The sequence below is a fragment of the Hippocampus bargibanti genome, linkage group LG16, assembly GCF_051943395.1.
Source record: "Hippocampus bargibanti isolate YZ-2025 linkage group LG16, ASM5194339v1, whole genome shotgun sequence".
Classification (NCBI taxonomy): domain Eukaryota; kingdom Metazoa; phylum Chordata; class Actinopteri; order Syngnathiformes; family Syngnathidae; genus Hippocampus; species Hippocampus bargibanti.
The window spans coordinates 19108966-19135346 of record NC_142749.1 but is presented as its reverse complement, the minus strand read 5'-3'; the positions used below and the strand labels follow the sequence as shown (position 1 = coordinate 19135346).

The 26381-nt window shown below is 56.8% G+C and overlaps 8 protein-coding genes across 12 annotated transcripts; 4 read left to right on the top strand and 4 right to left on the bottom strand.

The window, feature by feature from the left end:
• The first annotated feature begins 1244 nt into the window (after window positions 1-1244).
• On the top strand, window positions 1245-2415 carry sdf2 (stromal cell-derived factor 2). Its single transcript, XM_089016707.1, has 3 exons — window positions 1245-1522; window positions 1713-1909; window positions 1993-2415. The coding sequence occupies exons 1-3, from the start codon at window positions 1342-1344 to the stop codon at window positions 2281-2283; spliced, it is 669 nt and encodes a 222-aa protein (XP_088872833.1). The 5' UTR covers window positions 1245-1341; the 3' UTR covers window positions 2284-2415.
• Window positions 2416-2730: 315 nt separating this feature from the next.
• On the bottom strand, window positions 2731-8944 carry nf2b (NF2, moesin-ezrin-radixin like (MERLIN) tumor suppressor b). 5 transcript variants are annotated; one of them, XM_089016702.1, is made up of 19 exons: window positions 8511-8652; window positions 8225-8436; window positions 7664-8120; window positions 7385-7484; window positions 6520-6645; window positions 6329-6451; window positions 5715-5798; window positions 5459-5527; window positions 5258-5340; window positions 5124-5199; window positions 4924-5061; window positions 4786-4860; window positions 4607-4720; window positions 4402-4524; window positions 4121-4338; window positions 3961-4063; window positions 3734-3897; window positions 3460-3643; window positions 2731-2930 (listed from the first exon to the last, which is right to left on the bottom strand). In XM_089016702.1, the coding sequence occupies exons 4-19, from the start codon at window positions 7472-7474 to the stop codon at window positions 2883-2885; spliced, it is 1818 nt and encodes a 605-aa protein (XP_088872828.1). In that variant the 5' UTR covers window positions 7475-7484; window positions 7664-8120; window positions 8225-8436; window positions 8511-8652; the 3' UTR covers window positions 2731-2882. The 5 variants fall into 5 exon arrangements, with proteins under 5 accessions (XP_088872828.1, XP_088872826.1, XP_088872827.1 ...); XM_089016700.1 differs by lacking the exons at window positions 7385-7484; window positions 7664-8120 and adding an exon at window positions 8807-8944 and having other exon boundaries at window positions 8225-8452; window positions 8511-8668; XM_089016701.1 differs by having other exon boundaries at window positions 6520-7484.
• Window positions 8555-10382, top strand: mettl27 (methyltransferase like 27). Its single transcript, XM_089016706.1, has 6 exons — window positions 8555-8676; window positions 8970-9109; window positions 9401-9529; window positions 9610-9745; window positions 9897-9989; window positions 10063-10382. Exons 2-6 carry the CDS (start codon window positions 8987-8989, stop codon window positions 10263-10265), a joined length of 684 nt encoding a protein of 227 aa, XP_088872832.1. The 5' UTR covers window positions 8555-8676; window positions 8970-8986; the 3' UTR covers window positions 10266-10382.
• Window positions 10359-15245, bottom strand: LOC148886998 (claudin-4-like). The gene is made up of 2 exons (XM_089016705.1): window positions 15226-15245; window positions 10359-12837 (listed from the first exon to the last, which is right to left on the bottom strand). The coding sequence occupies exon 2, from the start codon at window positions 12288-12290 to the stop codon at window positions 11352-11354; it is 939 nt and encodes a 312-aa protein (XP_088872831.1). The 5' UTR covers window positions 12291-12837; window positions 15226-15245; the 3' UTR covers window positions 10359-11351.
• Window positions 13635-15829, bottom strand: LOC148886997 (claudin-4-like). Its single transcript, XM_089016708.1, has 2 exons — window positions 15319-15829; window positions 13635-14317 (listed from the first exon to the last, which is right to left on the bottom strand). Exons 1-2 carry the CDS (start codon window positions 15556-15558, stop codon window positions 14000-14002), a joined length of 558 nt encoding a protein of 185 aa, XP_088872834.1. The 5' UTR covers window positions 15559-15829; the 3' UTR covers window positions 13635-13999.
• A 1669-nt stretch (window positions 15830-17498) lies between these two features.
• Window positions 17499-18406, bottom strand: LOC148886996 (claudin-4-like). The gene has a single exon (XM_089016710.1). The coding sequence runs from the start codon at window positions 18288-18290 to the stop codon at window positions 17646-17648; it is 645 nt and encodes a 214-aa protein (XP_088872836.1). The 5' UTR covers window positions 18291-18406; the 3' UTR covers window positions 17499-17645.
• Window positions 18407-20967: 2561 nt separating this feature from the next.
• On the top strand, window positions 20968-21996 carry LOC148886995 (claudin-3-like). The gene has a single exon (XM_089017250.1). It carries the CDS (start codon window positions 21300-21302, stop codon window positions 21954-21956), a length of 657 nt encoding a protein of 218 aa, XP_088873376.1. The 5' UTR covers window positions 20968-21299; the 3' UTR covers window positions 21957-21996.
• A 1900-nt stretch (window positions 21997-23896) lies between these two features.
• On the top strand, window positions 23897-26232 carry abhd11 (abhydrolase domain containing 11). Its single transcript, XM_089017246.1, has 6 exons — window positions 23897-24211; window positions 24805-24949; window positions 25014-25187; window positions 25253-25423; window positions 25513-25694; window positions 25754-26232. The coding sequence occupies exons 1-6, from the start codon at window positions 24072-24074 to the stop codon at window positions 25887-25889; spliced, it is 948 nt and encodes a 315-aa protein (XP_088873372.1). The 5' UTR covers window positions 23897-24071; the 3' UTR covers window positions 25890-26232.
• Window positions 26233-26381: the final 149 nt, after the last annotated feature.

The following is a 26381-nucleotide window of genomic DNA, read 5'->3' as shown; positions in this document are numbered from 1 at the left end:
CATACCCGGCGGCATTTTCAACTGAGCGTGCCTGCCCCCTGCTGGTTCCGATTTGGGGAACATTTCACAAAACCGATTCTCGGCGATGTCCCGTTTTTCTCTCCTTTCAAAAAGTCACGTTGACTTGGAGGCAGAATGTGCAAGTATACCAACATAATCGTCATCAAAGTACGCGTTACCTTCAGGCATCCATTTCCGCCGTGGCAACTTTTGTTTGTCCGTGGCCAAGGTCAGTTAGCCTGAACGCGCTCTTACTTTCCGCTTCAAAAGTGATAAAGAAGCGCCGGACAATCGAAGATGTTTTGTCATTGACCTTTGAACTCATTCACTGCTAGACGATGTGCGGGATGTGTCCGCTCCAGCGAATTGTTGAGTTTTAGGACTACATAAACATTCAATGCAAATTTTGTTTGACATATTAATATTTGCACCAAAATAAATAAATACATTCTGAATTCATTGTGATGGCTAAAATGGGGGATTCACACCACAATTGGTTTTAAGTCAAAGTCAAAGTCAGCTTTATTGTCAAATATGCTAATATGTGTGACATACAGCACAGATGAAATTACTGTCCTCTCTGACCCAGCATGCAAGGCACTTATAATTACTTTACAAACATAATAAACATGAAAACGCCAATTTGCCGGGAGAGGGGAGCCGCTGCGTATTCACGCGCCGCCATCTTGGGAAAAAAAGACTTATTTAGTTGAAATTTATTTTATGGGGACCCGGGAGCGGATTATTCTCATTTTAATGGTTTCCTATGGGAAATTAATGTTTGGAATACACACGTTTCGCCTTACACTTTCTGGGAACCAAATAAGTTCGTAAGCCGAGGTTTCATAAACATTTAGCTTGTAGTAGAGGTGCACATTCCACCATGACATCCCTGATCCACTGCTGTAAAGGATGCTTTGATCTTCTCCTCTTTCATGTAGAACTGCTCATGTCACAAAGAGGGTGCAGCAAGTGCTGAAGAATGAATGACTCTGTGTCTTTGTGTTGTCAAATTATTTGTCATTTATTTACTTTGTTACTTCCGGGTTGATTGAACGCTGGCGCGTGTGGCTGCCGCTGCTCACCCACAGAAAAACTGATCCTGTGATTGTAAAGTGACCTTGAGAGTTTCGAAAGGCGCTTAAAAATGAAATGTATTAGTACGTATTACGGTTGTTGTTGTTCTTGTGCAAGTGCAGTTTGGCTCCGAGACGCAGGGGTCGCTGTGACATCCGCTTCGCATTTCCTCCTTGATGACGTCGTCACGGCGAGAGAGCGGAAAACCGGAGTTGGGGGGAGGGGGAGAAAAAGAATAAGAATAAAAGAGAAGGCAAACGAAGAATGGATTCGCTCAAGCTCGTTGTTCTTTCACGCCTTTCCGCCTGTCTTGTATTTGTGGCCATTTTGTTCCGGAGCTCGTTGGCCTCGGAGTTGCCTTTCGTCACGTGCGGTTCTGCGCTCAAACTTGTCAACGTCCAACACAACGTGAGGCTTCATTCGCACGACGTGCGCTACGGCTCAGGTCAGTAGGAGAGCCGCGCCGTCGAACCGTTCGGAACGTCACGCGCGTTCACGAGCCTCGCCGGCTTTTCGGTGCGCGCGCAACAAGCCGCTCGCCGAACGGCGTTTGCGTTGACGTGACCGCATCGTCAACGCAAACGTCGGCCGGAGGAACGGCCGCTCGCGTCGCTCTGACCTCCGTGACCTCCCAGGAAGCGGCCAGCAGTCGGTGACGGGCGTGACCAGCGTGGAGGACAGCAACAGCTACTGGAGCGTCCGCGGCACCGGCCAAGGCGCCTGCCTGCGAGGAAACGCCGTCAAGTGCGGTCAGAACATCCGCCTGACGCACGTCAACACGGGGCGCAACCTGCACAGCCACGACTTCAGCTCGCCGCTGTCGTCCAACCAGGTGGGGGACGGACGGCCGGACGGACGCCTCTGGATGGCGGATCCCTCTGAAGGCTCGCGGCTTTTTCATGCCTTTCCTTGCAGGAAGTCAGCGCCTTTGGCGAAGAGGGCGAAGGCGACCACCTGGACGAGTGGACGGTGGAGTGCGGCGGGTCGGCGTGGCGGCGCGCCGAGGCCGTGCGGCTGCGCCACAAAGCCACCGGGGCGGCGCTGGCGGTGACGGGCGAGCAGTACGGGCGGCCCATCAGCGGCCAGCGGGAGGTGCACGCCATGGCCGGCGGCGGCGGCGCGCACGGCCTGTGGAAAGCCGCCGAGGGCGTCTTCGTCAAGCCCGCCGACGGGGCTCCCCCGGCCCACGCGCACACCGAGTTCTGAGCGCCCCGCCGACGCGTCCGGGGAACGTGCCACGGATCGGCCCCGTTTGACCGCCGCCGCCGCATTTTCATTCCTCGCTCGGACGACGACGCTGGCAAAACTTTTGCAATAAATTCCAAGGCGACTTTTGAAGGTTCCCGATGTCCTTTGCGGTGGCCGCGGCCTTGAAAGCGGACCCGCCGGGGCTCGTCCGCAGACGGCTGCCGCGTGTCAAACTGACAGCCGAAAAGCAAAGAAAGCTCGTCCAAAAAAAGCAACATGAACAACGACAAAGAAGTGCCGGCAGGTGCTTGCTAACACATTGTATTCAAAGAAGGCGTGCGTGCGTGCATACGTGCGTACGTACGTGCATGCGTACGTACAGGCCAGAAAAGGATCGAAAAGCAATTCAGTCGAGAGGCGGCAAAAAGCTCGCCGGGGTGATGAAATCAAGCGCAAATAAATAGCACCAGGATGCCAAAAAAAGGACGATTGCGCAACGAGACCAAAATGGCAGCCGTCCGCGGTTGGTCCAAACGGGCAGCGTCGACAGGGCGGCGGAGGCAAATCTTTTCGCCGTGGCAGACGTCCGGCAGAATCCTCCGCGTGGCGCTCTTCCGTCAGACTTCGTCAAAGAAGGCCATCGGAGGCGCGTAGGCCGGATTTCTCTGGCCAAGACAAAAGCACGGAAGCCGTCAACAGCGTGAAAGGGGCCGCCGCTTTCTTCCTGATTTGGACAGCAGCCAGTCAAAGTTGAGATGGCTTTGGAATACACTTGACTTCTTCTCTTATGTTGATGTCAATTGCTAGTTGGCCATCTAGCTGGCTAGCTATTAGCTATTTATTAGGTATTCGCTAGCTAGCTTTCTATCTATTTGAGTGAACGCTGGCGCGTGTGGCTGCCGCTGCTCACCCACAGAAGAACTTAACCTGTGACTGTAAAGTGACCTTGAGAGTTTTGAAAGGCGCTTGGAAATGAAATGGATTATTATTCATTCCAAAGAAAGAAAGACAGAAAAAGATGGCGGCGGCAGATTCCCAAGGTGAAAGCGTTTCAAGGGTCCTGAAAGATGGACGGACGGACGGACGGACTCTCTTTCCATGCAAGCGTTTGCCTCTGACAGACTTTTTGCCAGTTGAGCAAAGTTGTCAAGGTAGGAAGTGGCCCTCCCCCCAACGGCGAAGGCGAGCGCTTACGTTGGCGTGAGGAAGGAAGATGGCTTCTGGGACGGAAGCCCTGCTGTCATGCGGCGGGAAGATGGCGGCGGCCGCCAGCTGCTGCTGCTGCTGCTGTTGCTCCTCCAGCTTCAGAGACTCAATCTCAGACTTGAGCTCCTTCAGTTGGTCCTGAAGATGTTTGCTCTTTTCCATGTACTCCAGCCTAACACACACACACACACACACACACGCGCGCTGTGACAAACAGAAGAAGAAGAAGAAGAAGCAGCAGCGAGGCGTGCGTCCGCTCGACCTCTCGCGCTCAATCTCCATGGAGAGCCTCTTCATGTCCGAGTCTTTAAAGTCCAGACGGGACGACAAGGCGGCTTGGTAGGCCGGCGAGTCGCCTTCCGGGGACGACGTCGCCGCCGCAGGGGGGGCGATGGCGGCGGGAGCCGAATACGCCGCCGCGATCAGCTGAACGCACGAGGTCCAAGGTGAGATTCGGCGCCCGCCCCTCGTCCACCGGACGGCGCCTACCGGGTAGGTGGTCTTGGTGATCTCCAGCAGTTTCTGCTTGGCCCTCCTCTCGGCGTCCTTGGCCTGGCTCAGGTCCTGCTTCAGGTGGTCGGCTTCCTTCAGTCTGCAAGCGCAACGCGGCGTGAGCGCTCGGCGGCCATTCCGGATCGCCGCCACCCACCTTCTCTCCGACTGCTCCACCAGCTTGACGGCCATCTGCTCGGCCTCCCTCATCTTCTGCTCCATCAGCCGCTTCTCCTCTTTGGTCTTGATGGCGTTGACCTCCAACCTCTGGCGCTCCTGCTCGGCCTCGGCGGCCTTGTGGGCCAGGAGCTTGGCCTCCTCCTCGGCGATCTGCGCCTTCTCCGCCAGCAGGTCGGCCGTCTCCTCCGAGCGCAGCTGAAGGACGTCGTCGAGTCAGACGGCGAGAAGCGGCGGTGGCGGCGGCGCCCCCTCCCTCACCAGCGCCTCGTTGGCCAGACGCGCCTCCTCCTGCAGCTGGAAAAGCCGTCGCTCCATGTCCTCCTTGGCTCGCTCGGCCTCCTCGCGCATCTGCTTCTCTCGCGCCAGGATCTGGCGCTCCATCTGCGGGTTGGGGAAACGGGAAACGCCCACAGGTGCCCGTCAGCCTGGGAAAACCCCCATCGGAGCCGCCTTCCGGCACCACCTTCTTGCGCGCTTTCTCCTCTTTGGCCTGCGCCTTCATCTGCTGCACCTCGATGGAGTCCACCTTCCTCCGCCGCATGAAGAGGTCGTGGTTGCCGATGCACAGCTGCAGGATCTGAAGACGCCCGCCCACGCGTCAAGCGAGACGAGCGGCACGAGCGCCGCCTTCGCCGGACTCACCAGCTTGTTGACGCGCAGCTGAGACGAGTAGAATTTGAAGACGTCCTTCTTCTTGTCCAGGGGCTTGATGGTAAACTGCAAGAGCAAAGGTCAGCGGCGGGTGGAGGGAGGAAGATGGCGGCGGCGGCGGCGGCCGACCTCTTTCTCGCTGTAGGAGATGTTTCGGATGCCGCTCCAGGGGAAGGACTTGTTGGGGCTGAGCTTGCTGTTGGGGCTGTAGATGTGAAGGCCCTGCGCGTCCACGCCCAGCAGGAGGTCCGTGTCGCGCTTGTTTTGCTGTCGCCGGGAAAGCCACTTCAAGCGAGCCGCCGATGCGCCCACGCGCCGCGAGCACTCACGGTGATGTGGTAGTAGCTGACGCCGTACATCTCCAGGTCCTGAGCGATCTTCAGGTATTCCATCTCGGCCTCGTCCCTGCCGCCGCAAAAGCGCCGTCAGCGTCAAGGCGGCTGAGCGGCGGCCGAGCGGTTACCTGGCGATGCCGCGGTGTTCGGCGTACCACGCGCTGATTTTCTCCTCCCACATGTCTGCCGTCATCTGGTACTGCATCAGCACCTGACGGTCAAAATCAACGCACGCACGAGTCAGCGGATTGCATTTCCTCTTTTGGATGGGCAATCGCGCTTGAGCGCCCACTTGTGGTGCGTCTCGACATGGCAACGGGCACGCTTACTGTTTTGGGCAGAAGCTCATCATGTGCCAGGAAGCCCGGCTTGTGGAAGTTGGGCTCGTAGTCGCCATACTGCAAGAGGCAAAGCGGGTAATCATCAATAGCTAATAGATTGCCAGCTAGATAGACAAATGATTGCTAGCTAGACAGCTAATAGATTGCTAATGGGATAGTTAGCCAGCTAGCTAGATAGCTAACAGATTGCTAACTGGATAGCTAGCCAGGCAGGCAGCTTGTCCCAAATGGCGCGGTGGCTTACTTTGGCTTGGACGGCGTACGAGGCCAGAAGAACAGAAGCTTCCGGCGAGCAGAAGATCTCCTCATCCAAGATCTGCTTTTTCACCTGAAGCAAAGAAACTCAAGCGCGTCAAGCAAAAGCACAGAGGAAGTGCTGGCAATTGAATTGGCTTCACGTTTGTCCCAAAAACTCCAAAATGGCGGAGGCATCCTGCGGCCCCCTTTGGCCCATCGCCGGGCAGCCATTTTGCCACAGGCGCTCGACCGAAAACGAGGCTCAGCTTGCGGACATCACCTTAGAAAGCAAGCAAGCGCGCTGGCCAAGATAGACGCGGCGGGCGACCGTCATCCAAGATGAAATTGGGCCGTATGGGAACCGAGTGCGCTGGGAAAGTCCCAAAAGTCCTTTTTTTGCTACGCGTGTCCAAGAATGCGTCCGCGCGGCCTTGTGACGGTCGCTGGGCGCAACGCGGCCGTCGGGCACCGACGACTCGTTTTCTGTTGACGGCATGTGGCAAAATGGCCGCCGCAAGAGCGGATGGATTTCTCTGCGGCGTCACCGAAGCCGTGAAGGAAATCAATCCACTTAGACGCCATCGAGGCAAAGGAAAACCACTTGCGCCTGAAGTCAAGAACCTGCAAAAAGAAGAGATGCTGCGTGATTTCTTGGACCAGTTCTTCTTCCACTTTCTCTGGGAAGAATTTGGCCAGAAAGTGAAATGTGATGGGCGAGTCTTTGGGAACCTCCTGGTCCAGGACCTGCGGGGGGGGGGGGCCAATGTCAGCTGACTCGATTTGAGGTGCCGGCCTCCCTTTGCCGCACTCACCGCTTTGTCGCCTTTGAGCCACGCGTACGTGTCCTTGACGGTGTAGCGCAGGCCAAAGAACCAAGTCTCCCTCAAGCCCACCGTGCGACACACCAGGTCAAACAGGTCTTTGCCTTTCCACTTGACCTGAGGGGCGAAAAGGGCAAGGTGAGGACGGGCCGCCGGGACCAAAACCAGCTGGCGTGGCCTGCGCGGAGCCTTTGCTTCCCGACAAACAAAGTCGCTCATTCCAAACCTTGCGCGAGCGGGACCAAAGAACGCAATTGCCTGGCGGCCACGGGAGCTTTTCAACACTATGAAGACGTGCGCGAGGCCGCCCTTCTTGGGTGCACGGCGCTGGCTCGCTCCTTCAGCCAGAGACTGTTACACCCGCGCTGCAAGAAGGAGAGGTACCGCCGCTCGGTCCTACCGACTGCTGTCCGGCTTCTCAATTCTCCAAAAATAAACATAAAAACTGGACTCTTGTGCTGTCAATACGTGTCGATGCAATACAGCTACATATATCAATCTACCTTTTCATGATACTTGCACCATGTAGTTTTTTTATGAAACAGTTTTGCACGTTAACAGTCTACATCTCAGTCTGCTGACATTTTCTTACTGTGCTTAGAATATCTTGTTTTTCTATCCTTTCACCCTCCCATCCACTTTCAAATTGCTGCTGTGGACTGCAAATTTCCCCTTTGTGGGACCATTAAAGGTTTTCTGATTCTGAAGGTGAGGACCAGCACACAAGACGGTCACGCTTTTTACCTCTGCCCCCAAAAAGAAAGAAACTTTGATAAATACATGTGGGGAAAAAAGTGTGAAAATCCATCAAGAGTATCTGGAGAATGTGTTTGCAGAGCATGCTCGGTGGGGGTACCTCACAACTGAACTCCATCTCAGCATCCATCGTGACCACTTTGACTTTGAACGTCTTGGCTTGTTTCTTTTTTAAGCCCAAAATGGACATTTTGGCAAGCCTGCGGGGAAGCCGAAATCAGTTCAGGACTTCACGCCTCAACAAGACAAAACCGGGACTCAAGTGTGCCCCCACCCCACCCCACCCCAGTCACAAAAACCAAGACAAAACGGCTCCACAAACGACAAGTGATCCGACGTAACTCGGGCAAATCCCGGACAGGTAGAAAAAGCTCATTACCGGAGAGGAATGCCAAAATGTCTGTCGGCCACACAAGTTGAAGGAGACTTTTGAGTTGTTGTTGTTGTTGTTTGTCGGCTTGCTGCTAAGCTAACTTGCGCCAACGCCAAGTTGAACTACCGCGCGAAAAGATAACGAAAGCGACGCAAACAAGGCGGCGACGTTTCGCAAGACTCCATCACTAAACACGCAGACGAAGCCAGTCCTCGTCTGCCCGGGATGTTTTTAGTTTGTTCATCCACAGTTGCGTTCGAGATGCGCTCGGTGCTTCTTGAGGCGTCGCTGAAGTTTGGGGAGCTTGCGAGGACTTGGAAAAGTGGAGCGCTGAGGAGGGGGCGCCGCTTCAGGCCGCGTCGGGAACTGCGGGCTCAAAGCGCGTCTCAAGTGATCTTTGTCTCTTTATAAACACGTGAGCTAAACCCCGCTGGAACCAATGAAGACCACAAGACGGATATCGCTGTCAAAAATAGAGAACGGGACCAAAATGACGCCCACAAAGCACGGGAAAATCGTACCCGCCAGGGTTGGAGAGTCCACAGATAATGCGCATATATAGATCACCTTCCTCCGGTCAACGCGTCCGCCACATCGAGTATGTCCACGCTCCGAGAGCATACGCGGCAACTTAATGGTACATTCCAAGTTGTCCCTCGACGTGAGTGTGATGGTTGCTCGTCTGGATAGGCCCGGCGAGATGCTCGCAACCAGTTCAGAGTGTACTCGGCCTAGTGTCCACAGACAACCGAGATCGGCTCCACCACGTCCCGCGACCACTGTGCGAAGAATAAACTGACGGATAGAAGTGTGTTTGTGACACATTCAATATGGCGGAGGGACTGTCGTTTACCTGCAGAGGGCGAAGCAAATCTCGTTGAGTCGATCGTGAATGCGCCCGCGCGCGCCTTCTGGAGGCGGCCCAGAGCAAAGCGTCTGAGCTTTGGACGCCTTGCGCCCAGTGTCGTGCGTGACTCCGCCTCCTTTCCACGTTCGATCGCTTCTTTTTGGCTGAGCAGGTAAAGCAAAATAGCGAGCAATCCCGTTAGTTTGCTAGCGGACCGTTTTTCCCGTTCGCAGCGACGCCCCGCGTCATACAAGTCCAAGTGGAGGAGCGGTTCGTTGTTTCGAACGGACGGCTCGACGTACTTGAAAGCACTTTGTTTGATGCGTCGACATTCCGCATTCGGCAACTAACAACGTGGAGCGCCGAAAGAGGGCCGCCTCGGTTCATTTCTGCGCAATCGGGTTCATTTCACGCGTCTTTCAAGTTGATGTCGTGACGTGTCTGGCGACACTTTGTACTCAACAGGCGCGCGCTCAGGCCCGATGTCGTCCGCGGACCCGCGCACCTTTGAAAAAGCCAGAGACGTCATCCGCTCCGTGCACGGCAACAGCTCGGCGGAGGACCTCATCCTCTTCTACGACGGATGGGCCCAAAATTACGAGCAGGTCTTGACCGCAATCACCCGAGCAACGGGCAAAGGTCACGCCACGCCCGCGTGACCTTAACTGCGCGTATATATGATTGACTCATCTCACACGGCACGCTTGGCAGTCATTGGCGGTTGCCGCCACTTGAATGGCGAATGTCTGTTTGGGCGCTTCCATGGAAGATTGGATTGGATTTGCCTTTATTCGTCTCACAGTGGAGACATTCACATTTCACAGCAGCAAAGTGATGAAAGGAATGAAAGTAGCAGCAACTTGCTGATTGGCGGCGTTGCGCTTTCCTTTCAACAGGACGTGGAACTCATCGAGTACCGCGCGCCAAGCCTGGTGGCGGCCCGAGCGGCCGCCCACTTTGGCGCCGAGCGCCAAGCCGCGGCGGTGTTGGACGTGGCCTGCGGCACGGGGATGGTGGCCAAGATGGTGCGTACCGCCATCCCGTGAGTCATTGTCGCTCACCGTTGTCACGACGACCGCCCCAAGCACGTGGCCGTGTGGCACAGATGAAGCGGGAGGGATTCCGCCGCTTTGCGGGCGTCGACGGCAGCGAGGGGATGCTACGACACGCCCGCCAGAGCGGCTTGTACCAAGAGCTCAAGGTGGCCTTGCTGGGAGAGCAGACAATTCCCTTTCCGTCAGGTGATGCTCGGCCGTCCGTCACGTTTCTGTCAACCAGGAAAATGTTTGGCACAAGTTAGGCGGGAGCAAAAGCCATCCACCTGGTCGGGTCGCTCCGGGCCGACAGCGCCGCCTGTTGGTCACAACGCTCAACTCTGCCCTGACGCCGCAGGTGCCTTTGACGTGGTGACCATTTGCGGCGGTCTGAGTTCCAGTCACATTCCGGTCCAGGTGATCCGGGAGCTGCGGCGGACCGCCAAGCAGGGTGAGGGCGCTTTGGACTCGGATGTTGCGCTCGGGGTCTCCGACTGACTCTCGTACTCGGGACCGCCGCACAGGGGGTCTGGTCTGCATGACCACCCGGGCCAACCGCGACAACCTGGACTACAAGGCGGCCTTGGAGGGCGAGATGAGCAAAATGGAGGACGAGGGACTGTGGCGCCGGTTGGAGGTGACCCACGTCAGCGACTTTGAGAAAGGGGTGAGCAGCCACGAGAGGGGCTACGTTCCCGGATGCCTTTATCTCTTTCTCAAGCTCTAACGCACCACCCGTGCCGTCGTCGCAACGTACCGACTGCGGTCCGTCGGGCCAAAAAAGGCCACTGACTTTTTGAGTGCAGCTTTGTGGGCCCAATAAAAGTTTGTGACCTTTATTTGACTGCATGAGTTCTTTCAAGCATCACTCACGAGTCACATGCTCCGCATAACGATGGTCACGCGTTTCTCACCCGGAAATCAAAAGATGTCATTGAGTCAACAAACACCTCGTGACATTTGAAACATGCAAAAGAGCTTCAGTGGAGGGGCTCGCGAAACCAAGTCCAAACCCCCGCAAAAGCCACGTAGATGTCTGCAAGCACAGAAAAGCAAAAAGCCGAGCGGCGTTGGCGGCGTTGGCGGCGGTGCGAGCGTGACGATACTCGCGTCACGGCCCCGAGCAGTCAAAGCTAGAGCCAAAGCTATCGGGTGAAACCCTTTCGGTATCCGTAAAGACGGCTGAATGAAGACTTTCTGTCAAACCCGTTTGACCGGCCGCGGGCCAAACTCTGAACGCAATCAACGTCGGGCCTCGCCAAGCAGCTGCCGTCTGCGCTCTGAGTATTGACTGACTGGCCTTCAAAGTCAACTCAACCGGGCACTTTCAAAGTGCAACGACAAAGCAAGAAATCAGTCTCCGAGCCGAACCCCGCCACTGTCTTAGCAGAGGCTTGCTGGTATTTACTCCAGTTAGTCCAGGTCAATGGCGGCTCTTTGATTTGTCAAATATTTCACGGCAAACGGAAGATGAGGTTCTTTCAAGTGTAAAGGAAAGAGGGCAGATCAAAGATCAGACGAGGACTGGGAAAAACAAGGGACAGCACAAGTCGAGCTGCTGAGTCAGTCCAGGTCAAAAGACGGTCCGTTCGCTTTTTTTCAACTCACGTAGATGAGAATTGGTCTGGCAAGTTCATGGCTAGATTTCAATTCGAGTCAATGAGACAATCGGTCCAGGTCGGCAAAGTTTCAGATGGCATCGATTTCAGTCCGTTTGGCGAGTCCACATCAATCAAATGGAATCAAAACTGGACCGTGATCCGTTCATGTCAAAGAGTGAGCCAGTCCAGATCTGAGGTGCGTCAGGTCCGGGTCACAGGTAGGTCTTGGAAGGGTTAAAGGACGACTCTTCATGTTGGCTCCCGTCAGAGTCCAAAGTCTCGGCGAGGTCCCGCTTGTTGGGCTTCGGCTGCGACTCGCCGGACGGCGCGCCGCTTTGCTCCGAGGGCGTCGAGTCTATTCGCTTCAGCTGAGACTTGGCGGACGGCGCCCAGGACCTTTCCGAGTTCTGTCCAACGCGGCCCCAGGCGGTGTCGCCGGCGGGCTCGGACTTGGCGGAAGCCGGCCGGTAGCCGGGAGGGCCGCCGATAAGCGTGGCGGGGGCCGGGACTCTGCGGAGGGAGCCGGTGGACGATCGGACCATAAGGTACCGAACGGACGGGCTCTTGCCGGCGCCCCGCGCTCCCGGGGGGCAGGCGGCGCTGACAAACAGCCCCCCTCCCAGGATGAGCAGGACGGACGCCCCCCAGCCGATGTAGAGGCAGGCCCCCATCTCGCGCCTCTGAGCGTCGATGGCGGCGCTGTAGAACTTGCGGACCACGGCGCCGGCCGCCCACGCCGTGGGAATCAAACACAGCAATCCGGCCAGGAGCAAAAGCGCTCCCGCCGCCGCCGCCAGCTTGACTTTGGACGCCGAGTCCTCGCCCTCCAGGAAGCGGGTGCACTTGCCCCCGACGAAGGCCAGCAGCAGGCCGGCGGCGCCGGTGGCCGCCGCCAGGACGGTGAGGGCGCGGGCCGCCTGCAGGTCGGCGCTCAGCGCCAAGGTGGACTCGTAGGGCTTGCACTGGATCTGGCCGGTGCTCTGGACCACGCAGCTCATCCAGATGCCCTCCCAGACGGTCTGCGAGGTGACGATGGTGCTCCCCACGAAGGCCGTCACCCGCCACATGGGCAGCAGGCAGCTGATGATCACGCCCGCCCAGCCCAGCAGGCACAATCCGCCCCCGAGCACCTGCGTGCCCATGGAAGCCATGGCGACCGCTCCCAGGGGGGGGTTGGCGACAGCGTTTGGGATCGGGCGTCGCTGGCCGAGTGCCTTTCCAAAGTTTGACAAGTCCACTACTCGTGTGGTCTTGCAAAAGAGAAGTGGACCCTCAACGACGGCTCCTCATTTGTGTTCGGCAACACACCTCCGAGGTCCTGATCTTCTCCTTGGGACTTGAGACGTGAGCGGTCTTCTCCTCTTTGCTCTTTTTGCGCTTTGAAGCCTGTTTGCCGGCGTCCTTGGCGTGGTGTCACCTGAGCACCACTGAGATGACTCCGCCTGCTCTTTTGGGACCTCAGTGGGCGGAGCCTCACTTTGCTGCATGGCGGCTTCCTGTCCCTCCTTCACACCTGGCGTGTGTGTCGTATTTCAAATTGTCTGTGAGTCTTCTTGGGAAGCTGGAGCTGACGTCTGCCGGGTGAGCTGCGCACCCACCAGGCGTCTTCTCTCACGGTGCAGAGGTGCAGGGGTGCAGGGTAGGGTCCTGGCTCAGGCGTCCAAATTGTCTCCGCCCGGGTGCGACCGTGCCACCAACCTGGTCGTGGAGAACCCCCCAAAAAGCAGGTGTGAACAGGGTGGACTTGACAATATGGACACCGAATAAGGAACTGAAAAACACAGAAAAGCACAAAAACGGAGAGCCCAGGGCAGAAGCCACAAATAAGGATGAAGAGCGAGCGCTCCGGCAGGTCTGGCAGGCGGGGAGGCCTCCAAACACAAAACCAATGATGCAAACGCCAACAGGTGTTCAGCTGCAGGAGCCCCACAGCACCACCTGCTGGTCACAAACAGATCCATCCGCAACACGTGACGAGTGTGAATGGTTGGTCCCCGTGATATAATAATAATAATAATAATAATAACATGTCATTTCTAAGCGCCTTTCAAAACTCTGGCAACCAGTTCAGGGTGGTCCTCACCTCCTGCCCGAAGACGGCTGGATCGGCACCGCCACACTCGGGACCGATACGGTGCATTTTTGCAGGGTGCTCACTATCGTAGCTATTAGCTGTCTAGCTGACTGCCTGTAAGCTATCTGGCTATTAGCTATTTATTTGCTATCCATTAGCTAGCTAGCTTGAGTGGACGCTGGCGCATGCGGTTGCCGCCGCTCACCCACATAAAAACCGATCCTGCGACTGTAAAGTGACCTTGAGACTTTTGAAAGGCGCTTATAAATTAAATGTATTATTCTTAAATGTTTCCGGCAGGATCCACATTCCTATTCTTTGCCAGTCAACATTTGTATGTGAAATGCCACCTGCTCGGCCTCCCGCCCTGCTCATCAAAATGTGAGTGGCGGGCAACCAGGCCAATCTTTGTGGACAGAGATGGTGAAACGTTTGAAAATTTATTGAACACATTTTGACAGCCTTAGAAAATGTCCCGTTGGTCCTCCAACAGAGAGCAAATGACAACAAAACATTGAGTTTCCATTTTTGAAAAAGCTCCGTGGAGCCACTAGGACGGCGCTAATGAGCCACACGCGGCTCCGGAGCCACAGGTTGCCGACCGCCGCTCTGAATTCAACGCGCAGCAAATTTTTGGATTATATTGGGCGGCGCAAACTCCCCAAAGTGTACAGCAACCAAATTTAGCGCAGCGGACCAGGAAACGTGGTTGAAACGTGGCAAGAGGAGCGTGCGGCGGAGCGTCCGGAAGCCAGTGGAGCCGGCATTCCCGCATCCGGAGCGGCGTCAGCAGCGGTAGACGGAGCACACCAGCACGCCGCCGATGACGAGCAGCGCCGCCGAGGTCCAGCCCACGTAGATGGAGGCGCCCAGCTCGCCCCGCCGCCGCTCGGAGGGCAGCGGGTCGAAGAAGCCCGTGACGATGGCGTGAGCCGACAAGCTGACGGGAATCACGCACAGGACGCCGGCCGCCACCAAGGCCACGCCCGCCGACAGGCCCACCTTGTTCTTGGCGGGCCAATCGTGGCGCAGGAAGGACGTGCAGCGGGCGCCCACCACGCCGAGGGCCAGCGCCAGCGCTCCCACCGCCAACGACACGCACACCTGCGGGAAAGCCTCTGGACACTGAGCGCCGTTCCTCAAGGTCTCCGCGTCAGACATTGCCGCTTGCCACTAGCGCCACTTTGTCTTTTCTTGACTTTTGGGCGGCGACGTCAACCTCGCAGTCCATATAGTGATAGCGCCGCATACGAACGCTTTAGCTCACAAACGTTTTGCCTCAGGAACATTACATTTGCGAGCATATAGTCTCGTCGGACGAATCAAACCACGCGGCGGACTACTTTTCGGCACTCCACGTGGTTTGTTATCGAGTGTAGTACTTTTGCTATTATGGGAGCGAAAAAGACCCCGCCGCATGCTAGTGTTAAGCCGAAGAGGACACAAAAGAAAATGACGGTCGAGCAGAAGAAGGAGATCATCGAAAAACACCAACGAGGTGTGCGTTTGTGTGACTTAGCAGTCCCATGACCAGGATGCAAAGTCGGCCATTGCTACGTGTGGCTAAGGGTGTTTCTGTGTCGTCTAAGCAACAGTCTCGGGCAACAGAAGAGGTTGAAAAACTTCCGTTGATTTGGATGAACTAAAAGCTAGCAAGGGACAGTGTGAGTGAGGGTATTATTGCCGAGAAAGCACGGCAACTTCACTCGGATATCAGGCAACCTGGAAGTTCGTCATCTATTGACAACTCCCATTACAAAGGTAAATAAAATGACTTATACGGTACAGTTTATTTCAGTGGTTCTTAACCTGTGGGGAATTCCTCACGGGTTTATTTTTTTCACGACAATACAATAGCACTTTATTATCCATAAAAGAAGGTATATTATGTGTAGTTTTAAAGCTTATTTCGGAGAAAATGATGTTTTATGTGGACCTGGGAGCGGATTATTCTCATTTTAGTGGTGTCTTATGGGAAATAAATGTTTGGAAGGAAGAAATGTTGGCCTTACACACACTTTGTGGGAAGCAATTCAGTCGGTACGCTGAGGTATCAGTGTAGTGGCGTCTTGCTTCTGAAAGATGTCGAGTGACGAGATACGCACCAGCGCCCGGGAGGCCTGCAGGTCCCGAGGCAGAGCCAGGACGGAGTCGTAGGCCTTGCACTGCGCGTGTCCCGTGCTCTGGATGACGCAGTTCATCCACAGGCCTTCCCAGAAGACCTGCGCCGTCACCACGTCGGAGCCCGCGAAGGCCGTCACCTTCCAGGCGGGCAGCCCGCAGATCAGGCCGGTGCCCAGCAAGCCCAGCAGTCCCAGCAGCACGCCAACCGGCTGAGTGCGCATCTTCCCGCTCTCGATCGCTCGGCGGACGCGCCCTCCCGACGTGGCGCCGGGAAGGCAAACAAAGCGGGGAGGCGCCGCGCTGCGCCGCACTTTTCTGGCTCGACCTGATTCCTCACGCAAAACGCCAGAGCGGAGCAGGGGGAGGAGGAGAAGGAGGAAGTCGGAGCCAAAAGACAAAAAGTGGCCCTGCCTGACGGTCTACTAGCTTGCCGGCCCGTCTAGCCGCCAACCGAACCCAAGCCGCAAGGAAAACAGCAAGGCCAAATGGAAGTGAGCACGTCGCCATCTGGTGGATGATGTCCTTCACTGCACCCGCCGCCCTCGATGCACCACACACTGGAAGAAGAAGAAGAAGAAGAAGAAGAAGAAGAAGAAGAAGAAGAATCCATTTCATTTCGAGACGCCTTTCAAAACTCTCAAGGACACTTGACAGGCACAGGATCATTTTCTGTGGGTGAGCAGCGGCAGCCACATGCGCCGGCGCTCACTCAACCCAAAAGTAACTCAGATAGAGAGATAGCTCATTAGCTAACAGATACAGTCGCTAATAGAGAGCTACCTAGCCAGCTAGATAGCTAAATGAGACATCAAATTCCACGCAATTATTTTTGGGATGGTTAAAAAGCCAAATTTTGACGACCGGCAGTCCAACGCAGGTCAAAGAAAGTTCTCCGCCAATAATAATAATAATAACATGTCATTTTTAAGCGCCTTTCAATAGATAACTTATCGATAGCTAGCTAGATAGCCGGCCAGGGAGCTAGATAGCAAATAGATAGCTAGCAAGGTAGCATTGATAAGCGCCTTTCAAAACTCTCAATGTCACTTTACAGTCACAGGATCAGTTGTTTTCTGTGGGCGAGCAGCGGCAGCCACACGCGCGCCAGCGTTCACTCAATCCGGAAGTAACTCAAATAGAGAGAGAGCTAGCTAGACAGCCAGCCCATTATTAGATAGCCAGCCAGGCAGCTAGCTAGCCAGCTAATAGATAACTAGCTATCCAGCCAGATAGCAAAAAGATATTTCAAGGGATTATTCGGGTTTCAAATGGACCAAAACATCAAACTGTAAACTTCATATGGTATTCAATTAAAGTTAGATAGATAGATGAGTCTAAGGCTACTCAGGGATATAGTCTTGATCCTCCGTCAAGAACGGACAATGTGACTGTCGCGCAGCGAGCGTGAGAGAGGGGCGCAATTTCAACGACAGGACGGCATCTTTGCAGCCTGATGGCAACGGACCACAAAAGAAGTTTCTTTGAAACTTTGTCTTCTGCCTGAATTCCCGTCATGTCCAAAAAGTGCTCCTCTCCTCTTCTTTCCTCTTCTTCTTCTTTTTGCCTTGAACTGGTTTTGTTTTTTTGGGCTCACACGCGCAAGCAACAAAGAGAGACGCGAAACAAAGACGCGCGACCGTTTGCGTTTGTCGCCGAGCCGGTTTGGGTGCGGCTGGCGAGCTGGATGCAAAGGCCTCTTTGTTGCTTTCTCTGAGTCATCCCACGGACGGACGGACGGACGGACGGACGTCTTCAAATGAGAAGCCATTTTGTCACGCTTTAGAAAAAGGCATGCGCAAAGCAGAGCAAATATTTGACCTCTCTTCACCTCCTTTCACGCTTTGCACGCACGCCATCCAAACTCGGGCGTCCCTCCGCCGTTTGTCTTGGGAGGCAACACAAAATCAATCATAAGAAGAAGAATCACACATTTCATTTCTAAGCGTCTCAAGGTCACTTTACAGTCACAGGATCGTTTTTTTTGCGGGTGAGCAGCGGCAGCCACACGCGCCAGCGTTCACTCAACCCGGTAACTCAACAAGTAACTCAAATAGATAGAAAGCCAGCGAGCTAATAGATAGCTATTAGCTAGCTAGCCAGCCAGACAGCTAATGGATAGCTTAAAAATGGTCTCGGTTGGAAGCATTGAGGAGGCCACTCGTGCTTTGTGGACAAAAGATTTATTTACACAGAAAAGGAGGTCGTCTGGAAGGAGTGAAAACGGGGCGGGCGGCAAAATGAAAACGGTCGGGGAGGGCGGCACGAGATGGGGCCCCGCCGCTCCCCAAAAGGGCGTCCGTCCGGAGCTTCAGACGTAGTCCTTGCCGGAGGCGGGCGCCGAGGCGTCGGAGCGCGCCGCCTTGTAGCGCGCGGCGTACGAGGCCTCCTCCTTGGGCGGGCAGCGGCAGCACAGCATGATGCCGCCGACGATCATCAGGGCGGCGGCCCCCCAGCCCACGTAGAGGGCGGCGCCCAGCTCGCGCTTCTGGCCGCTGGCCACCAGCGGGTTGTAGAAGTCGCGCACCACGGCGTGCGCCGTCCAGCACACGGGCACCAGCAGCAGGACGCCGGCAACGATGAAGACGGCGCCGGCCGCCACGCCCACCTTGGCCTTGGCCGCGGGGTCCTCAAGGCAGTTGGTGCACTTGCCGCCGGCCGCCGCCAGCAGGACGGCCAGGACGCCGGCGACGATGGCCACCACCGTCAGGGCGCGGGCCGCCTGCAGGTCGGAGGTCAGCGCCAGCATGGAGTCGTAGACCTTGCACTGCATCTGCCCGGTGCTCTGGACCACGCAGCTCATCCAGATGCCCTCCCAGACCGTCTGCGAGGTCACGATGTTGCTGCCGATGAAGGCCGTCACGCGCCACATGGGCAGCGCGCACACCACGATGGCGCCGATCCAGCCAATCAGGCCCAGGGCGGCGCCCAGCATTTGGAAGCCCGCGGACACCATGCCGGCCCGCCGTCTGCTGCTGCTGCTGCTGCTGCTGCTGCTGCTGCTGCTCTTCCTTCTTCTTCTTTGCTTCTGGCTGGCTTTCCGGCCGGCGAGCTCCTCACGCGCGACTTTTCCGTGTGGGGCGGGCGGGGCGCCGAGCGGCTACATATCTCTAGGCCGGAGGGGGCGGAGCTGGCCAGGGAAACGCCCCAAACCGGTTTCCCCGGCCTCAAACGACACTCGCGGTTCATCCGGCCCGAGCCCCAAGATCCACCGGGCCCGGCCGGGTTCCGCTGAAGGTGCGCGGCGACCCTCCGCAGTGACTCCCAACACATCAAAACCACAGCGAGCATCTGCTCCATGAAACTTTCCGGCGCCAACACCAAAGTCACTTGGTCAACTCATGCTAGCCACGCTGATGCTAGCACGGAGGGAGTAACTCAAATGGATAGAAAGTTAGCTAGCTAATAGACAGCTAATTTGCTAACTAAGTAACTGAGATAGAAAGCGAGCTAGCTAATAGATAGCTAACAGATAGCTAGCTAGGCCTTCACTCATCCCGGAAGTAACTGAGATAGAAAGCGAGCTAGCTAATAGATAGCTAATTCAATAACTTGGATAGAAAGCTAGCTAATGGATAGCTACTGTCTTCACTCAACCAGGAAGTAACTCAGATAGAAAGCTAGCTAATAGTCAGCTACACTGTTGGCAATTTGGAGTGAGTTATGCTTCATAACGTTGGCCTGTGATTATTAAGGAGGAGTAAAACATTCCATTTCACATGAGTTCAACCGGTGTTGATTGGTGTTTAGTATGTATGTGTAGATAGAACATTCCAGAAACTCGTAAATGGCCACTACAGCACCGCTTTAAAGCGTTGTTGCCTTGGAGGCAACTTGTCGTCTCGCTGTTGTTTTGTGGGGGGAAGCAAAAGAGAGCAAGTTGCTCGGCGAGCGAGCGAGCATTCGGAGGCTCACCGTGGCGGAAGTGACGGAAGTGGAGCTCATTCTGCCGCCGATTCATTGGTCAAGTCGTCCCGGAAGCGCGAGCCGCGGCCTCTCGCGAGGCTCCGTCGTTCCCGCTCTCTGCTTTGGGTGGCGGTCGCTCGTAAGGAGACGTCGCGAAACATGACGTCTCGCGAGACTGCGCTCGCCCGCTGAACCCTTCTCCGCAGAGGACATGTCTACCTCGCGGCCGCACGGGGGCGCTACTTCACCTTTTTTTTTGGCCGGCTCTCTTTCGAGCTTTGTTGGTCGTCGTCGCGCTTTCGTTTCCCCCAAAGCTGCTTTTGGAAATATAATAATCATACAACATTTCATTTATAAGCGATATTGAGCGTGACGTCATGTCACCGTGTGGCGCTTTGGGCAAAGGCGTTTACGAGCCCAGCGGAGGTTTCGATGACGCCGGAGTGCAATGAAGCTTCCCCCCCATTGAAACTTCTTATCTTCTTTTACAACAAGGGGGAGGATGTTTCGTCCTCGCCCTCGCTCCCCCGAACCTCCCCCCCCCACCCCCACCCCTCACGCAAAAACCAAGCAAATTGTTGACGAACGCATTTGAGCGCATTGCTCCGCTAAATAATAAAAACAAAAACAAGACCCGTTTCAAATAGGGCAAAAAAGATCCCAGCCGACTCTCATGAGAATCTTTTGCCATTGCGGAATGGCAGCACGCGGACCAAGTGGGACGCGCGTCCGCCTCGCAGTTGGGAGCTTCGGAGTTCCGAGAGCCGCTCGTAGCCAACGTAGACGTCAGCGGTTGACGTCAAGCGGCGACCCCGTATTTGACCCCGACATCGGCCGCCGGCTGCTGCATTGAGGCCGCGCAGGGTGCGCTTTTGACGAGGTGACGGCAACGACCGAGACCGCCAGGAAAAAACTACTCGAGTTTTGTCGGGACGAGTCCAAAACACGGCCTGCGCTTCGGCGGGCGCAAAATGGCCTTGGCGGCAAAAGCCAAAGCATTCGTGCGCGTTAGCTAGCGATGAAGGGACGGACGGACGGCCCTTGACGAGCGTCAGCCCGGACGGCATTCGTGTCCGTCCAAAAGGGCAAGATGGAAAGGCCTTCTATCTGTCTTGATCTTATCGCTAGCTAAACCGGCGCTAGCTGGCGAGAAGAGGCGCTCGCTCGCTCGGCGGCGATTGCGTTTGCGCGTACGCCCGCCCGCCCGCCGGCCAAAGTGTCACGCTGACTTCATGGCCTGACCCGCTTGTCAGTTCCCCGAGGCGCAAGTTAGCCGCCGTCCGCCGATGCTCGCTTTGACGCCCTCGTTGAAGGATAATGTCAAGAGAACTATTTTGGTGAAGTAAGCAGATGTAGCCTACTTGTTTGTAACGTTTCTGAACAGTTGCTCAGCTACCGCCTCACGTATCTGGTCAAAGAGTCACCTGGAAAAAGGGGAGGGAAACTAATTGAAATGTATACATACACAGAAACATATTAGCTAGAGAGCTAGCTAGCTATGAGCAATATAGCTAGCTAGCTTGGAGTCAGGAAACATATTAGCGATCTAGTTAGCTATCTAGCATTCTATTAGCTGGCTAGCTTCCTATCATTTCGAGTTACTTCCGGGTCGAGTGAACGCTGTTGCGTGTGGCTGCCGCTGCTCACCCACAGAAAAACTGACTCTGTGACTGTAAAGCGACCTTGAGAGTTTTGAAAGGCGTTTGGAAATGAAATGTATGCTTATTATTATTCCTACTGGTCCGCACGCCGGACGCTGGCTGATCATTAGCCAGCGGCAGTTATAAAAACAGCCGCTCGCCGGCGCGGCGGGCGAAAGGTTCCGCCATAAAGCCGTTTGTTGGAGAAGCGGCGGCAGAAGCGCCACGCCCAAGTGGTAAACGGGGGACGGCCCGATTGGTCCGCCAGGGCCCATAAAAGCGCGTCCGGATAAGGCGTCGGCACCAGGAGGGACGACGACCACCGCGTAACGTGACGCGAGGCTGCTCGGCGACAGGAAGAGCCGCGGCGAGGTCAGCTCGGACGACTCGGACGGCGGCCGAAGAAGCCCGTCTCAAGCATGTCGTCTTTGGGCCTGGAGCTAGCGGGCGTGGCGCTGGCGCTGCTGGGTTGGGCCTTGAGCGTAGCCAGCTGCGCGCTGCCCATGTGGCGGGTGTCGGCCTTCGTGGGCGCCAACATCGTGACGGCGCAGGTCTTCTGGGAGGGCCTGTGGATGAGCTGCGTGGTCCAGAGCACCGGGCAGATGCAGTGCAAGGTCTACGACTCCATGCTGGCGCTGCCCGCCGACCTGCAGGCGGCACGGGCCCTCACCGTGGCGGCCGCGGCGCTGGGCGCGCTGGGCCTGCTGGCGGCCCTGCTGGGGGCCAAGTGCACCAACTGCGTGGAGGAGCCGCAGGCCAAGGCCCGGGCGACGGCGGCCTCGGGCGCCGTCCTGGTGGCGGCGGCGCTGGCCCAGCTGGTGCCCGTGTCCTGGTCGGCCAACAACATCGTGGCGGAGTTCTACAGCCCGCTGGTCCTGTCGGGACAGAAGATGGAGATGGGGGCGGCGCTGTACCTGGGCTGGGCCGCCGCGCTGCTGCTGCTGGTCGGCGGGGCCATCCTGTGCTGCAGCTGCCCGCCGCGCCGAGAGGCGCCCGGCGGGTCCGACCCGGCCCGGGCGGCCTACTCGGCCGTCTCCGTCGCCCGCGCCTCCTACGACAGGAAGGACTACGTGTGAGCGGCGCGGGACCCGCCCCTCGGATTGAGTTGCCGGCCCGCTGTTGCCATGGTGACGCAAGCGGAATCCCGGGGCCGCTCGAGCAAATCGGCAATTTTCACGTCAACGTCCTTTAAAAGCGCTGGAGGCGTCGGCGGAGGCGTCGCCGGAGGCGTCGGCGGAGGCGTCGGCGGAGGCGTCGCCCGCCCTCGTCTTCTCTTGGCCTTTTGCTCCAAACGCTTTGTGACTTTTGGACTTTCATAATAATAACATGTCATTTCTAAGCGCCTTTCAAAACTCTCAAGGACACTTTACAGTCACAGGATTTTTTTGTGCGGGTGAGCAGCGGCAGCCATTTGCGGAAGAGGAAAGGAAAGAAAGAAGTAGAAAAGCAAGCATCTACTGCAAGACATATCGATTGCTATCGCGCTTTAACACCAGCTGAAGCTTCCGTTCATTGCTTTCTTGTGTGCGTTTCAGATGTCGTTTTGTTGACGTCCGTCCGTTCACGTCAAAAGTGAAAGTCAAGTGTTTGTGGCGAGCTCGCTCGTGTCCCGTAACGTCGACTCTTACGCGTAGACGCCAACTAGCATTTGCGTCGAGTACTCGCGCACTTCTTTGTTGCGGCAGGAGGAACGTCACGTGACTTTCTTCCAGCGTGTCGTATCTGCTCGCAAAAGTACAAGGCCGCCGCCATTTGTTGGGATGGAATCAGAAAGAGGTTCCTTCTTCCGTCAGCGACGTGGATTGCTTTGGACCCTCCTCCGATATTTCCCAAACGGGCCTCCTTACCTTTTCGCCGCTCCGCGGCTGCAGCAGATCATTTCCACGATCCGAGCTCCGACGCCCCCCGGCGTGTCCGTCACTACGCGTTCAGAATGCCCCCCCCCCGCCTCCGGTTCCGCAAGCACAATAAACAAGATTTCTCGACTGGACTTGCCTCGGCCCGAGAATCGTCCGCAATTTGGAGGCGCCGCCCGGCCGCATTTTGGCTGGGCGGCGGCTGCGATCGGCATGGACGAAGGCGGTTTTCGGCGCGCCGGCTGGCGTTTCCCCTGGGAGCGTTTTTTCCGGTTTGTCCCCGATTGTTTTCCCGCAAAGACGGCCGCCGTCGGGGAAGCGACGAGGCGGCTCCCGAAGCTTGCGCGTCACTTGCTTGCCGGTCGGCAAACGGGCCTCCGGGACGGAGAAGGACCTCCTTTGGGTCTTGGGCGTGGCCCGGCTTTTGTTTGCCGTCGGTACTGAGCCCCTGGTGAGGCGGGCAGGTGGCGTCCCTCCCCCACCAGGCGCAGGTGGTTTTGGTCCAAACGGCGGCCGTCCAACGATGCCAATCTCGCCTCTTTCTTCCAACAACAAAGCGGATGGGGACGAAAGCTATTAGCTGCCTATTAGCTGAGCTGGCTTGCTATCTGTTAGCTATCTAGCCAGCTCAACAGCTATTAGCTAGCTAGCTAATTAGATGGCTGTCTAATGGCTATCTCTTAGCTAGCTAGCTGGTTATCTATTAGCTATCAAATAGCTTTCAATGTGTTTGCTGTATGTGTGTGCTGTGTTTTGCTTTTCTACTTTCATTTCTTTCATAACTTTGCTGCTGTGAAATGTAAATTTCTCCACTGCGAGACTAATAAAGGCAAATCCAATCCAATCCAATGTATTTGAGTTATTCCGGGTTGAGTGAAGGCTGGCGCGTGTGGCTGCCAAAATTTATGATTATTATTATTATTATTATTATTATTATTAAAAAACAGGTCACCAAGAAACCCCGAAAAACCTCCAAAACGACAAAGAAAGGATAACAGCAAAACAAGTCAAGTGTCCGTGGAGGAAAAGAGGAAGACAAACCACCACCGACTCGTGACACGACGGAGTGGAGAAGCCCTCCACCTCCACCTCCACCTCCACCGCCACCTGCCGGTCCAAAAGAGAACAACCGCGACCGTCCGCCTCGCTCGCGTCCGGGCTCGAGTTTCTCTTGGCCATTTTCAGCCGAAGCGGCCAGCTCGGATTTTCCTCTGAACGTCGGGCGCGCACACGTGACCGGCACGTATTTCCTGCCTGTGCGCGCGACGTCGCTTCCGTCGGTCTCGCTGCCGCTTTTCCGCCTTCCCGGTTGACGTCGAGTCCCCCGCCGCCGTCATGAGCGCTCTGCGTCGCCTGGTCCGCGGGGCGCCAGAAACGTCGCTTCCGGTTCTGAACGGAAGCCCGCGCGGGACGTCGGCCCGCCTGCCGGCCGAACGGAGGGACGCCGGTTCGGCGAGTTCGGCGGCCGCCGACAGGTACGAGCCGACCGCAGCCGTCCGATGTAGCTCGCTAGCTAGCCTTCACGCACCTAGCGGCTAGCTCGCTATCCGCGCGAAGGCAGTTGTCACGTCACAGAGTGACAATTGCCCTCACTGGATGAAGAAAATGGGGGAGAAAAACGCAGTCGGTGGCGGCCCAACGTTGCACGTCACGCGCTTGTTGTCTAACCACTTTAATAATAAATAAGAAGAAGAATCAATTTCATTTAGAAGCACCTTTCAAAACTCTCAAGGTCACTTTATAGTCAGAGCATAAGTTTTTCTGTGGGTGAGCAGCGGAAGCCACACGCGCCGCGTGAACACGCGTTCACTCACCCGGAAGTAACTCAAATAGATAGCAAGCTAGCTCACTAGCTAATAGATAGACAGCTAGCTAGCAAGATAGCTAATATAGTTCCTGACTCAAATAGCTAAGTCGCTAGCTCAATCGTTAATAGATCACAAAAGGTTGCCGCTCCGCAAGTCCCACACGACACTTTGTTATGTTGCCATTTTTGCTCACGTCGATGCGATTGTCGAAACATGGCCGCCGGCGACCCTTGACGGCGCGGCGTTTGGTGTGACGGCAGCCCCGTGGACTTGACGTACGACGTCTTTGACGGCGAGGGCGCGGGCGCCGCAGCGCCGCCGCTGGTCTTCCTGCACGGCTTGTTTGGCAGCAAATCCAACTTTCAGTCCATCGCCAAGTCGCTGGCGCAGCGGACGGGCCGAAAGGTAAAGGCGGAGACCCGGCTGGCGCGCGGGCGGGCGGGGCCTCAACTCGCCTTTGTCCAGTCAGGTGCTGACGGTGGACGCCCGTAACCACGGCAACAGCCCCCACGCCCCCCAGCTGACCTACCGGGCCATGAGCGCCGACCTGGCGCACCTTCTGGCTCGGCTGCGCATCCGCCAGTGCGTCCTGATCGGGCACAGCATGGGCGGCAAGACGGCCATGACGGCCGCCATCACGCAGGTCAGGAGGCTCCGCCCGCTTGACCCCCGACGGCGGCGCTGACCCCCCTCCCCGTTTGCCGGCAGCCGGCGCTGGTGGAGCGTCTGGTGGTGGTGGACGTCAGCCCGGCGCCGAGCGACGGCGGGAGCGACTTTGGCGCCATCGTGGGCGCCATGCGGGCCGTGGACGTCCCCGGCGGCGTGCCGCGCTCCGCCGCCAGACGCCTGGCCGAGGACCAGCTGCGGGGCGCCGTCGAGGTGAGCGGCGCCGCCCGTCGGCGACCCGTTTCCGCCGCCGAAAGGCGTTGAACTGGCCGACGGGTCGTCGGCGGGCGGCCGTCTTGCAGGAGCGCTCCGTCCGCCATTTCCTGCTGAGCAACCTGGTGGAGCGCGACGGGCGCTACGTGTGGAGGCTCAACCTGGACGCCATCTCGGCCCACCTGCGCCACGTCGTGAGCTTCCCCGCCTTCGGGTCCCCCTACCGAGGCCCCACCCTCTTCCTGGGCGGAGCCTCTTCCGGCTACATCAGGTGCGCCCTCCGCCCTCCTTCCCGCGTACGCCGCGCGCTCTAACGTGCCGCCTTCGCAGCTCCGAAGACTACCCCGAAATCCAGCGTCTGTTCCCGCGCGCCGACATCCAGTACATCCCGGACGCCGGCCACTGGGTCCACGCCGACAAGCCTCTGGACTTCATCAGCTCCGTGGTGGCCTTCCTGCAGTCGTAGACGTCGGGAAGACACGCCCCCTCCCTCTCGGTGACTGTCACGAAACGGGACGCTGTGGGGTCACAGTTGAAAACAAAATGAACGCCTGCGTTTGTCTCCACCACATGAAAAAAAATAACGCGAGTGGCATCTTGACTCATGCGGCTGGCTGCTTATCTAGCGAGTTAGCTAACTGTATCTGGCTATCTATGAGCTGGCTTTCTATCTATTTGAGTTACTTCCGGGTTGAGTGAATGCCGGTGCGTGCGGTTGCTGCTGCTCACCCACAGAAAAACCCATCCTGTGACTGGAAGTGACCTTGAGAGTTTTGAAAGGTGCTTAGAAATTAAATGGATGACGATAATGTGGCGGTTTTGTTGTCTGTCACCGAGTGCCGCTATGGCAAAGGAGGGCCGAGCGCCATCTTGGAGGTGGCGCCGGGAGCCGGACCTTTTCCCCGCGCCGCCTGGCCTCAGGTTCGTTTCCTGGCCGCTGGCGCACGTACATTTTCTC

Coding starts and splice junctions, on each gene's coding strand:
- sdf2 (XM_089016707.1), top strand. CDS start 1,342: ATGGATTCGCTCAAGCTCGTTGTTCTTTCACGCCTTTCCGCCTGTCTT. Junction 1,523..1,712: donor CGACGTGCGCTACGGCTCAG/GTCAGTAGGAGA, acceptor GTGACCTCCCAG/GAAGCGGCCAGCAGTCGGTG. Junction 1,910..1,992: donor CGCCGCTGTCGTCCAACCAG/GTGGGGGACGGA, acceptor CTTTCCTTGCAG/GAAGTCAGCGCCTTTGGCGA.
- nf2b (XM_089016700.1), bottom strand. CDS start 8,891: ATGAACCGAGGCGGCCCTCTTTCGGCGCTCCACGTTGTTAGTTGCCGA. Junction 6,646..8,224: donor GACGCGTTGACCGGAGGAAG/GTGATCTATATA, acceptor TTCGCCCCTCAG/GTCAAGTGGAAAGGCAAAGA. Junction 4,525..4,606: donor AGGAGAAAGCGCGCAAGAAG/GTGGTGCCGGAA, acceptor CCCAACCCGCAG/ATGGAGCGCCAGATCCTGGC.
- mettl27 (XM_089016706.1), top strand. CDS start 8,987: ATGTCGTCCGCGGACCCGCGCACCTTTGAAAAAGCCAGAGACGTCATC. Junction 9,110..9,400: donor GGGCCCAAAATTACGAGCAG/GTCTTGACCGCA, acceptor TCCTTTCAACAG/GACGTGGAACTCATCGAGTA. Junction 9,746..9,896: donor GACAATTCCCTTTCCGTCAG/GTGATGCTCGGC, acceptor CTGACGCCGCAG/GTGCCTTTGACGTGGTGACC.
- LOC148886998 (XM_089016705.1), bottom strand. CDS start 12,290: ATGGCTTCCATGGGCACGCAGGTGCTCGGGGGCGGATTGTGCCTGCTG.
- LOC148886997 (XM_089016708.1), bottom strand. CDS start 15,558: ATGCGCACTCAGCCGGTTGGCGTGCTGCTGGGACTGCTGGGCTTGCTG. Junction 14,318..15,318: donor TGCAGGCCTCCCGGGCGCTG/GTGCGTATCTCG, acceptor GCTTTCCCGCAG/GTGTGCGTGTCGTTGGCGGT.
- LOC148886996 (XM_089016710.1), bottom strand. CDS start 18,290: ATGGTGTCCGCGGGCTTCCAAATGCTGGGCGCCGCCCTGGGCCTGATT.
- LOC148886995 (XM_089017250.1), top strand. CDS start 21,300: ATGTCGTCTTTGGGCCTGGAGCTAGCGGGCGTGGCGCTGGCGCTGCTG.
- abhd11 (XM_089017246.1), top strand. CDS start 24,072: ATGAGCGCTCTGCGTCGCCTGGTCCGCGGGGCGCCAGAAACGTCGCTT. Junction 25,424..25,512: donor AGCTGCGGGGCGCCGTCGAG/GTGAGCGGCGCC, acceptor GCCGTCTTGCAG/GAGCGCTCCGTCCGCCATTT. Junction 25,695..25,753: donor GCCTCTTCCGGCTACATCAG/GTGCGCCCTCCG, acceptor CCGCCTTCGCAG/CTCCGAAGACTACCCCGAAA.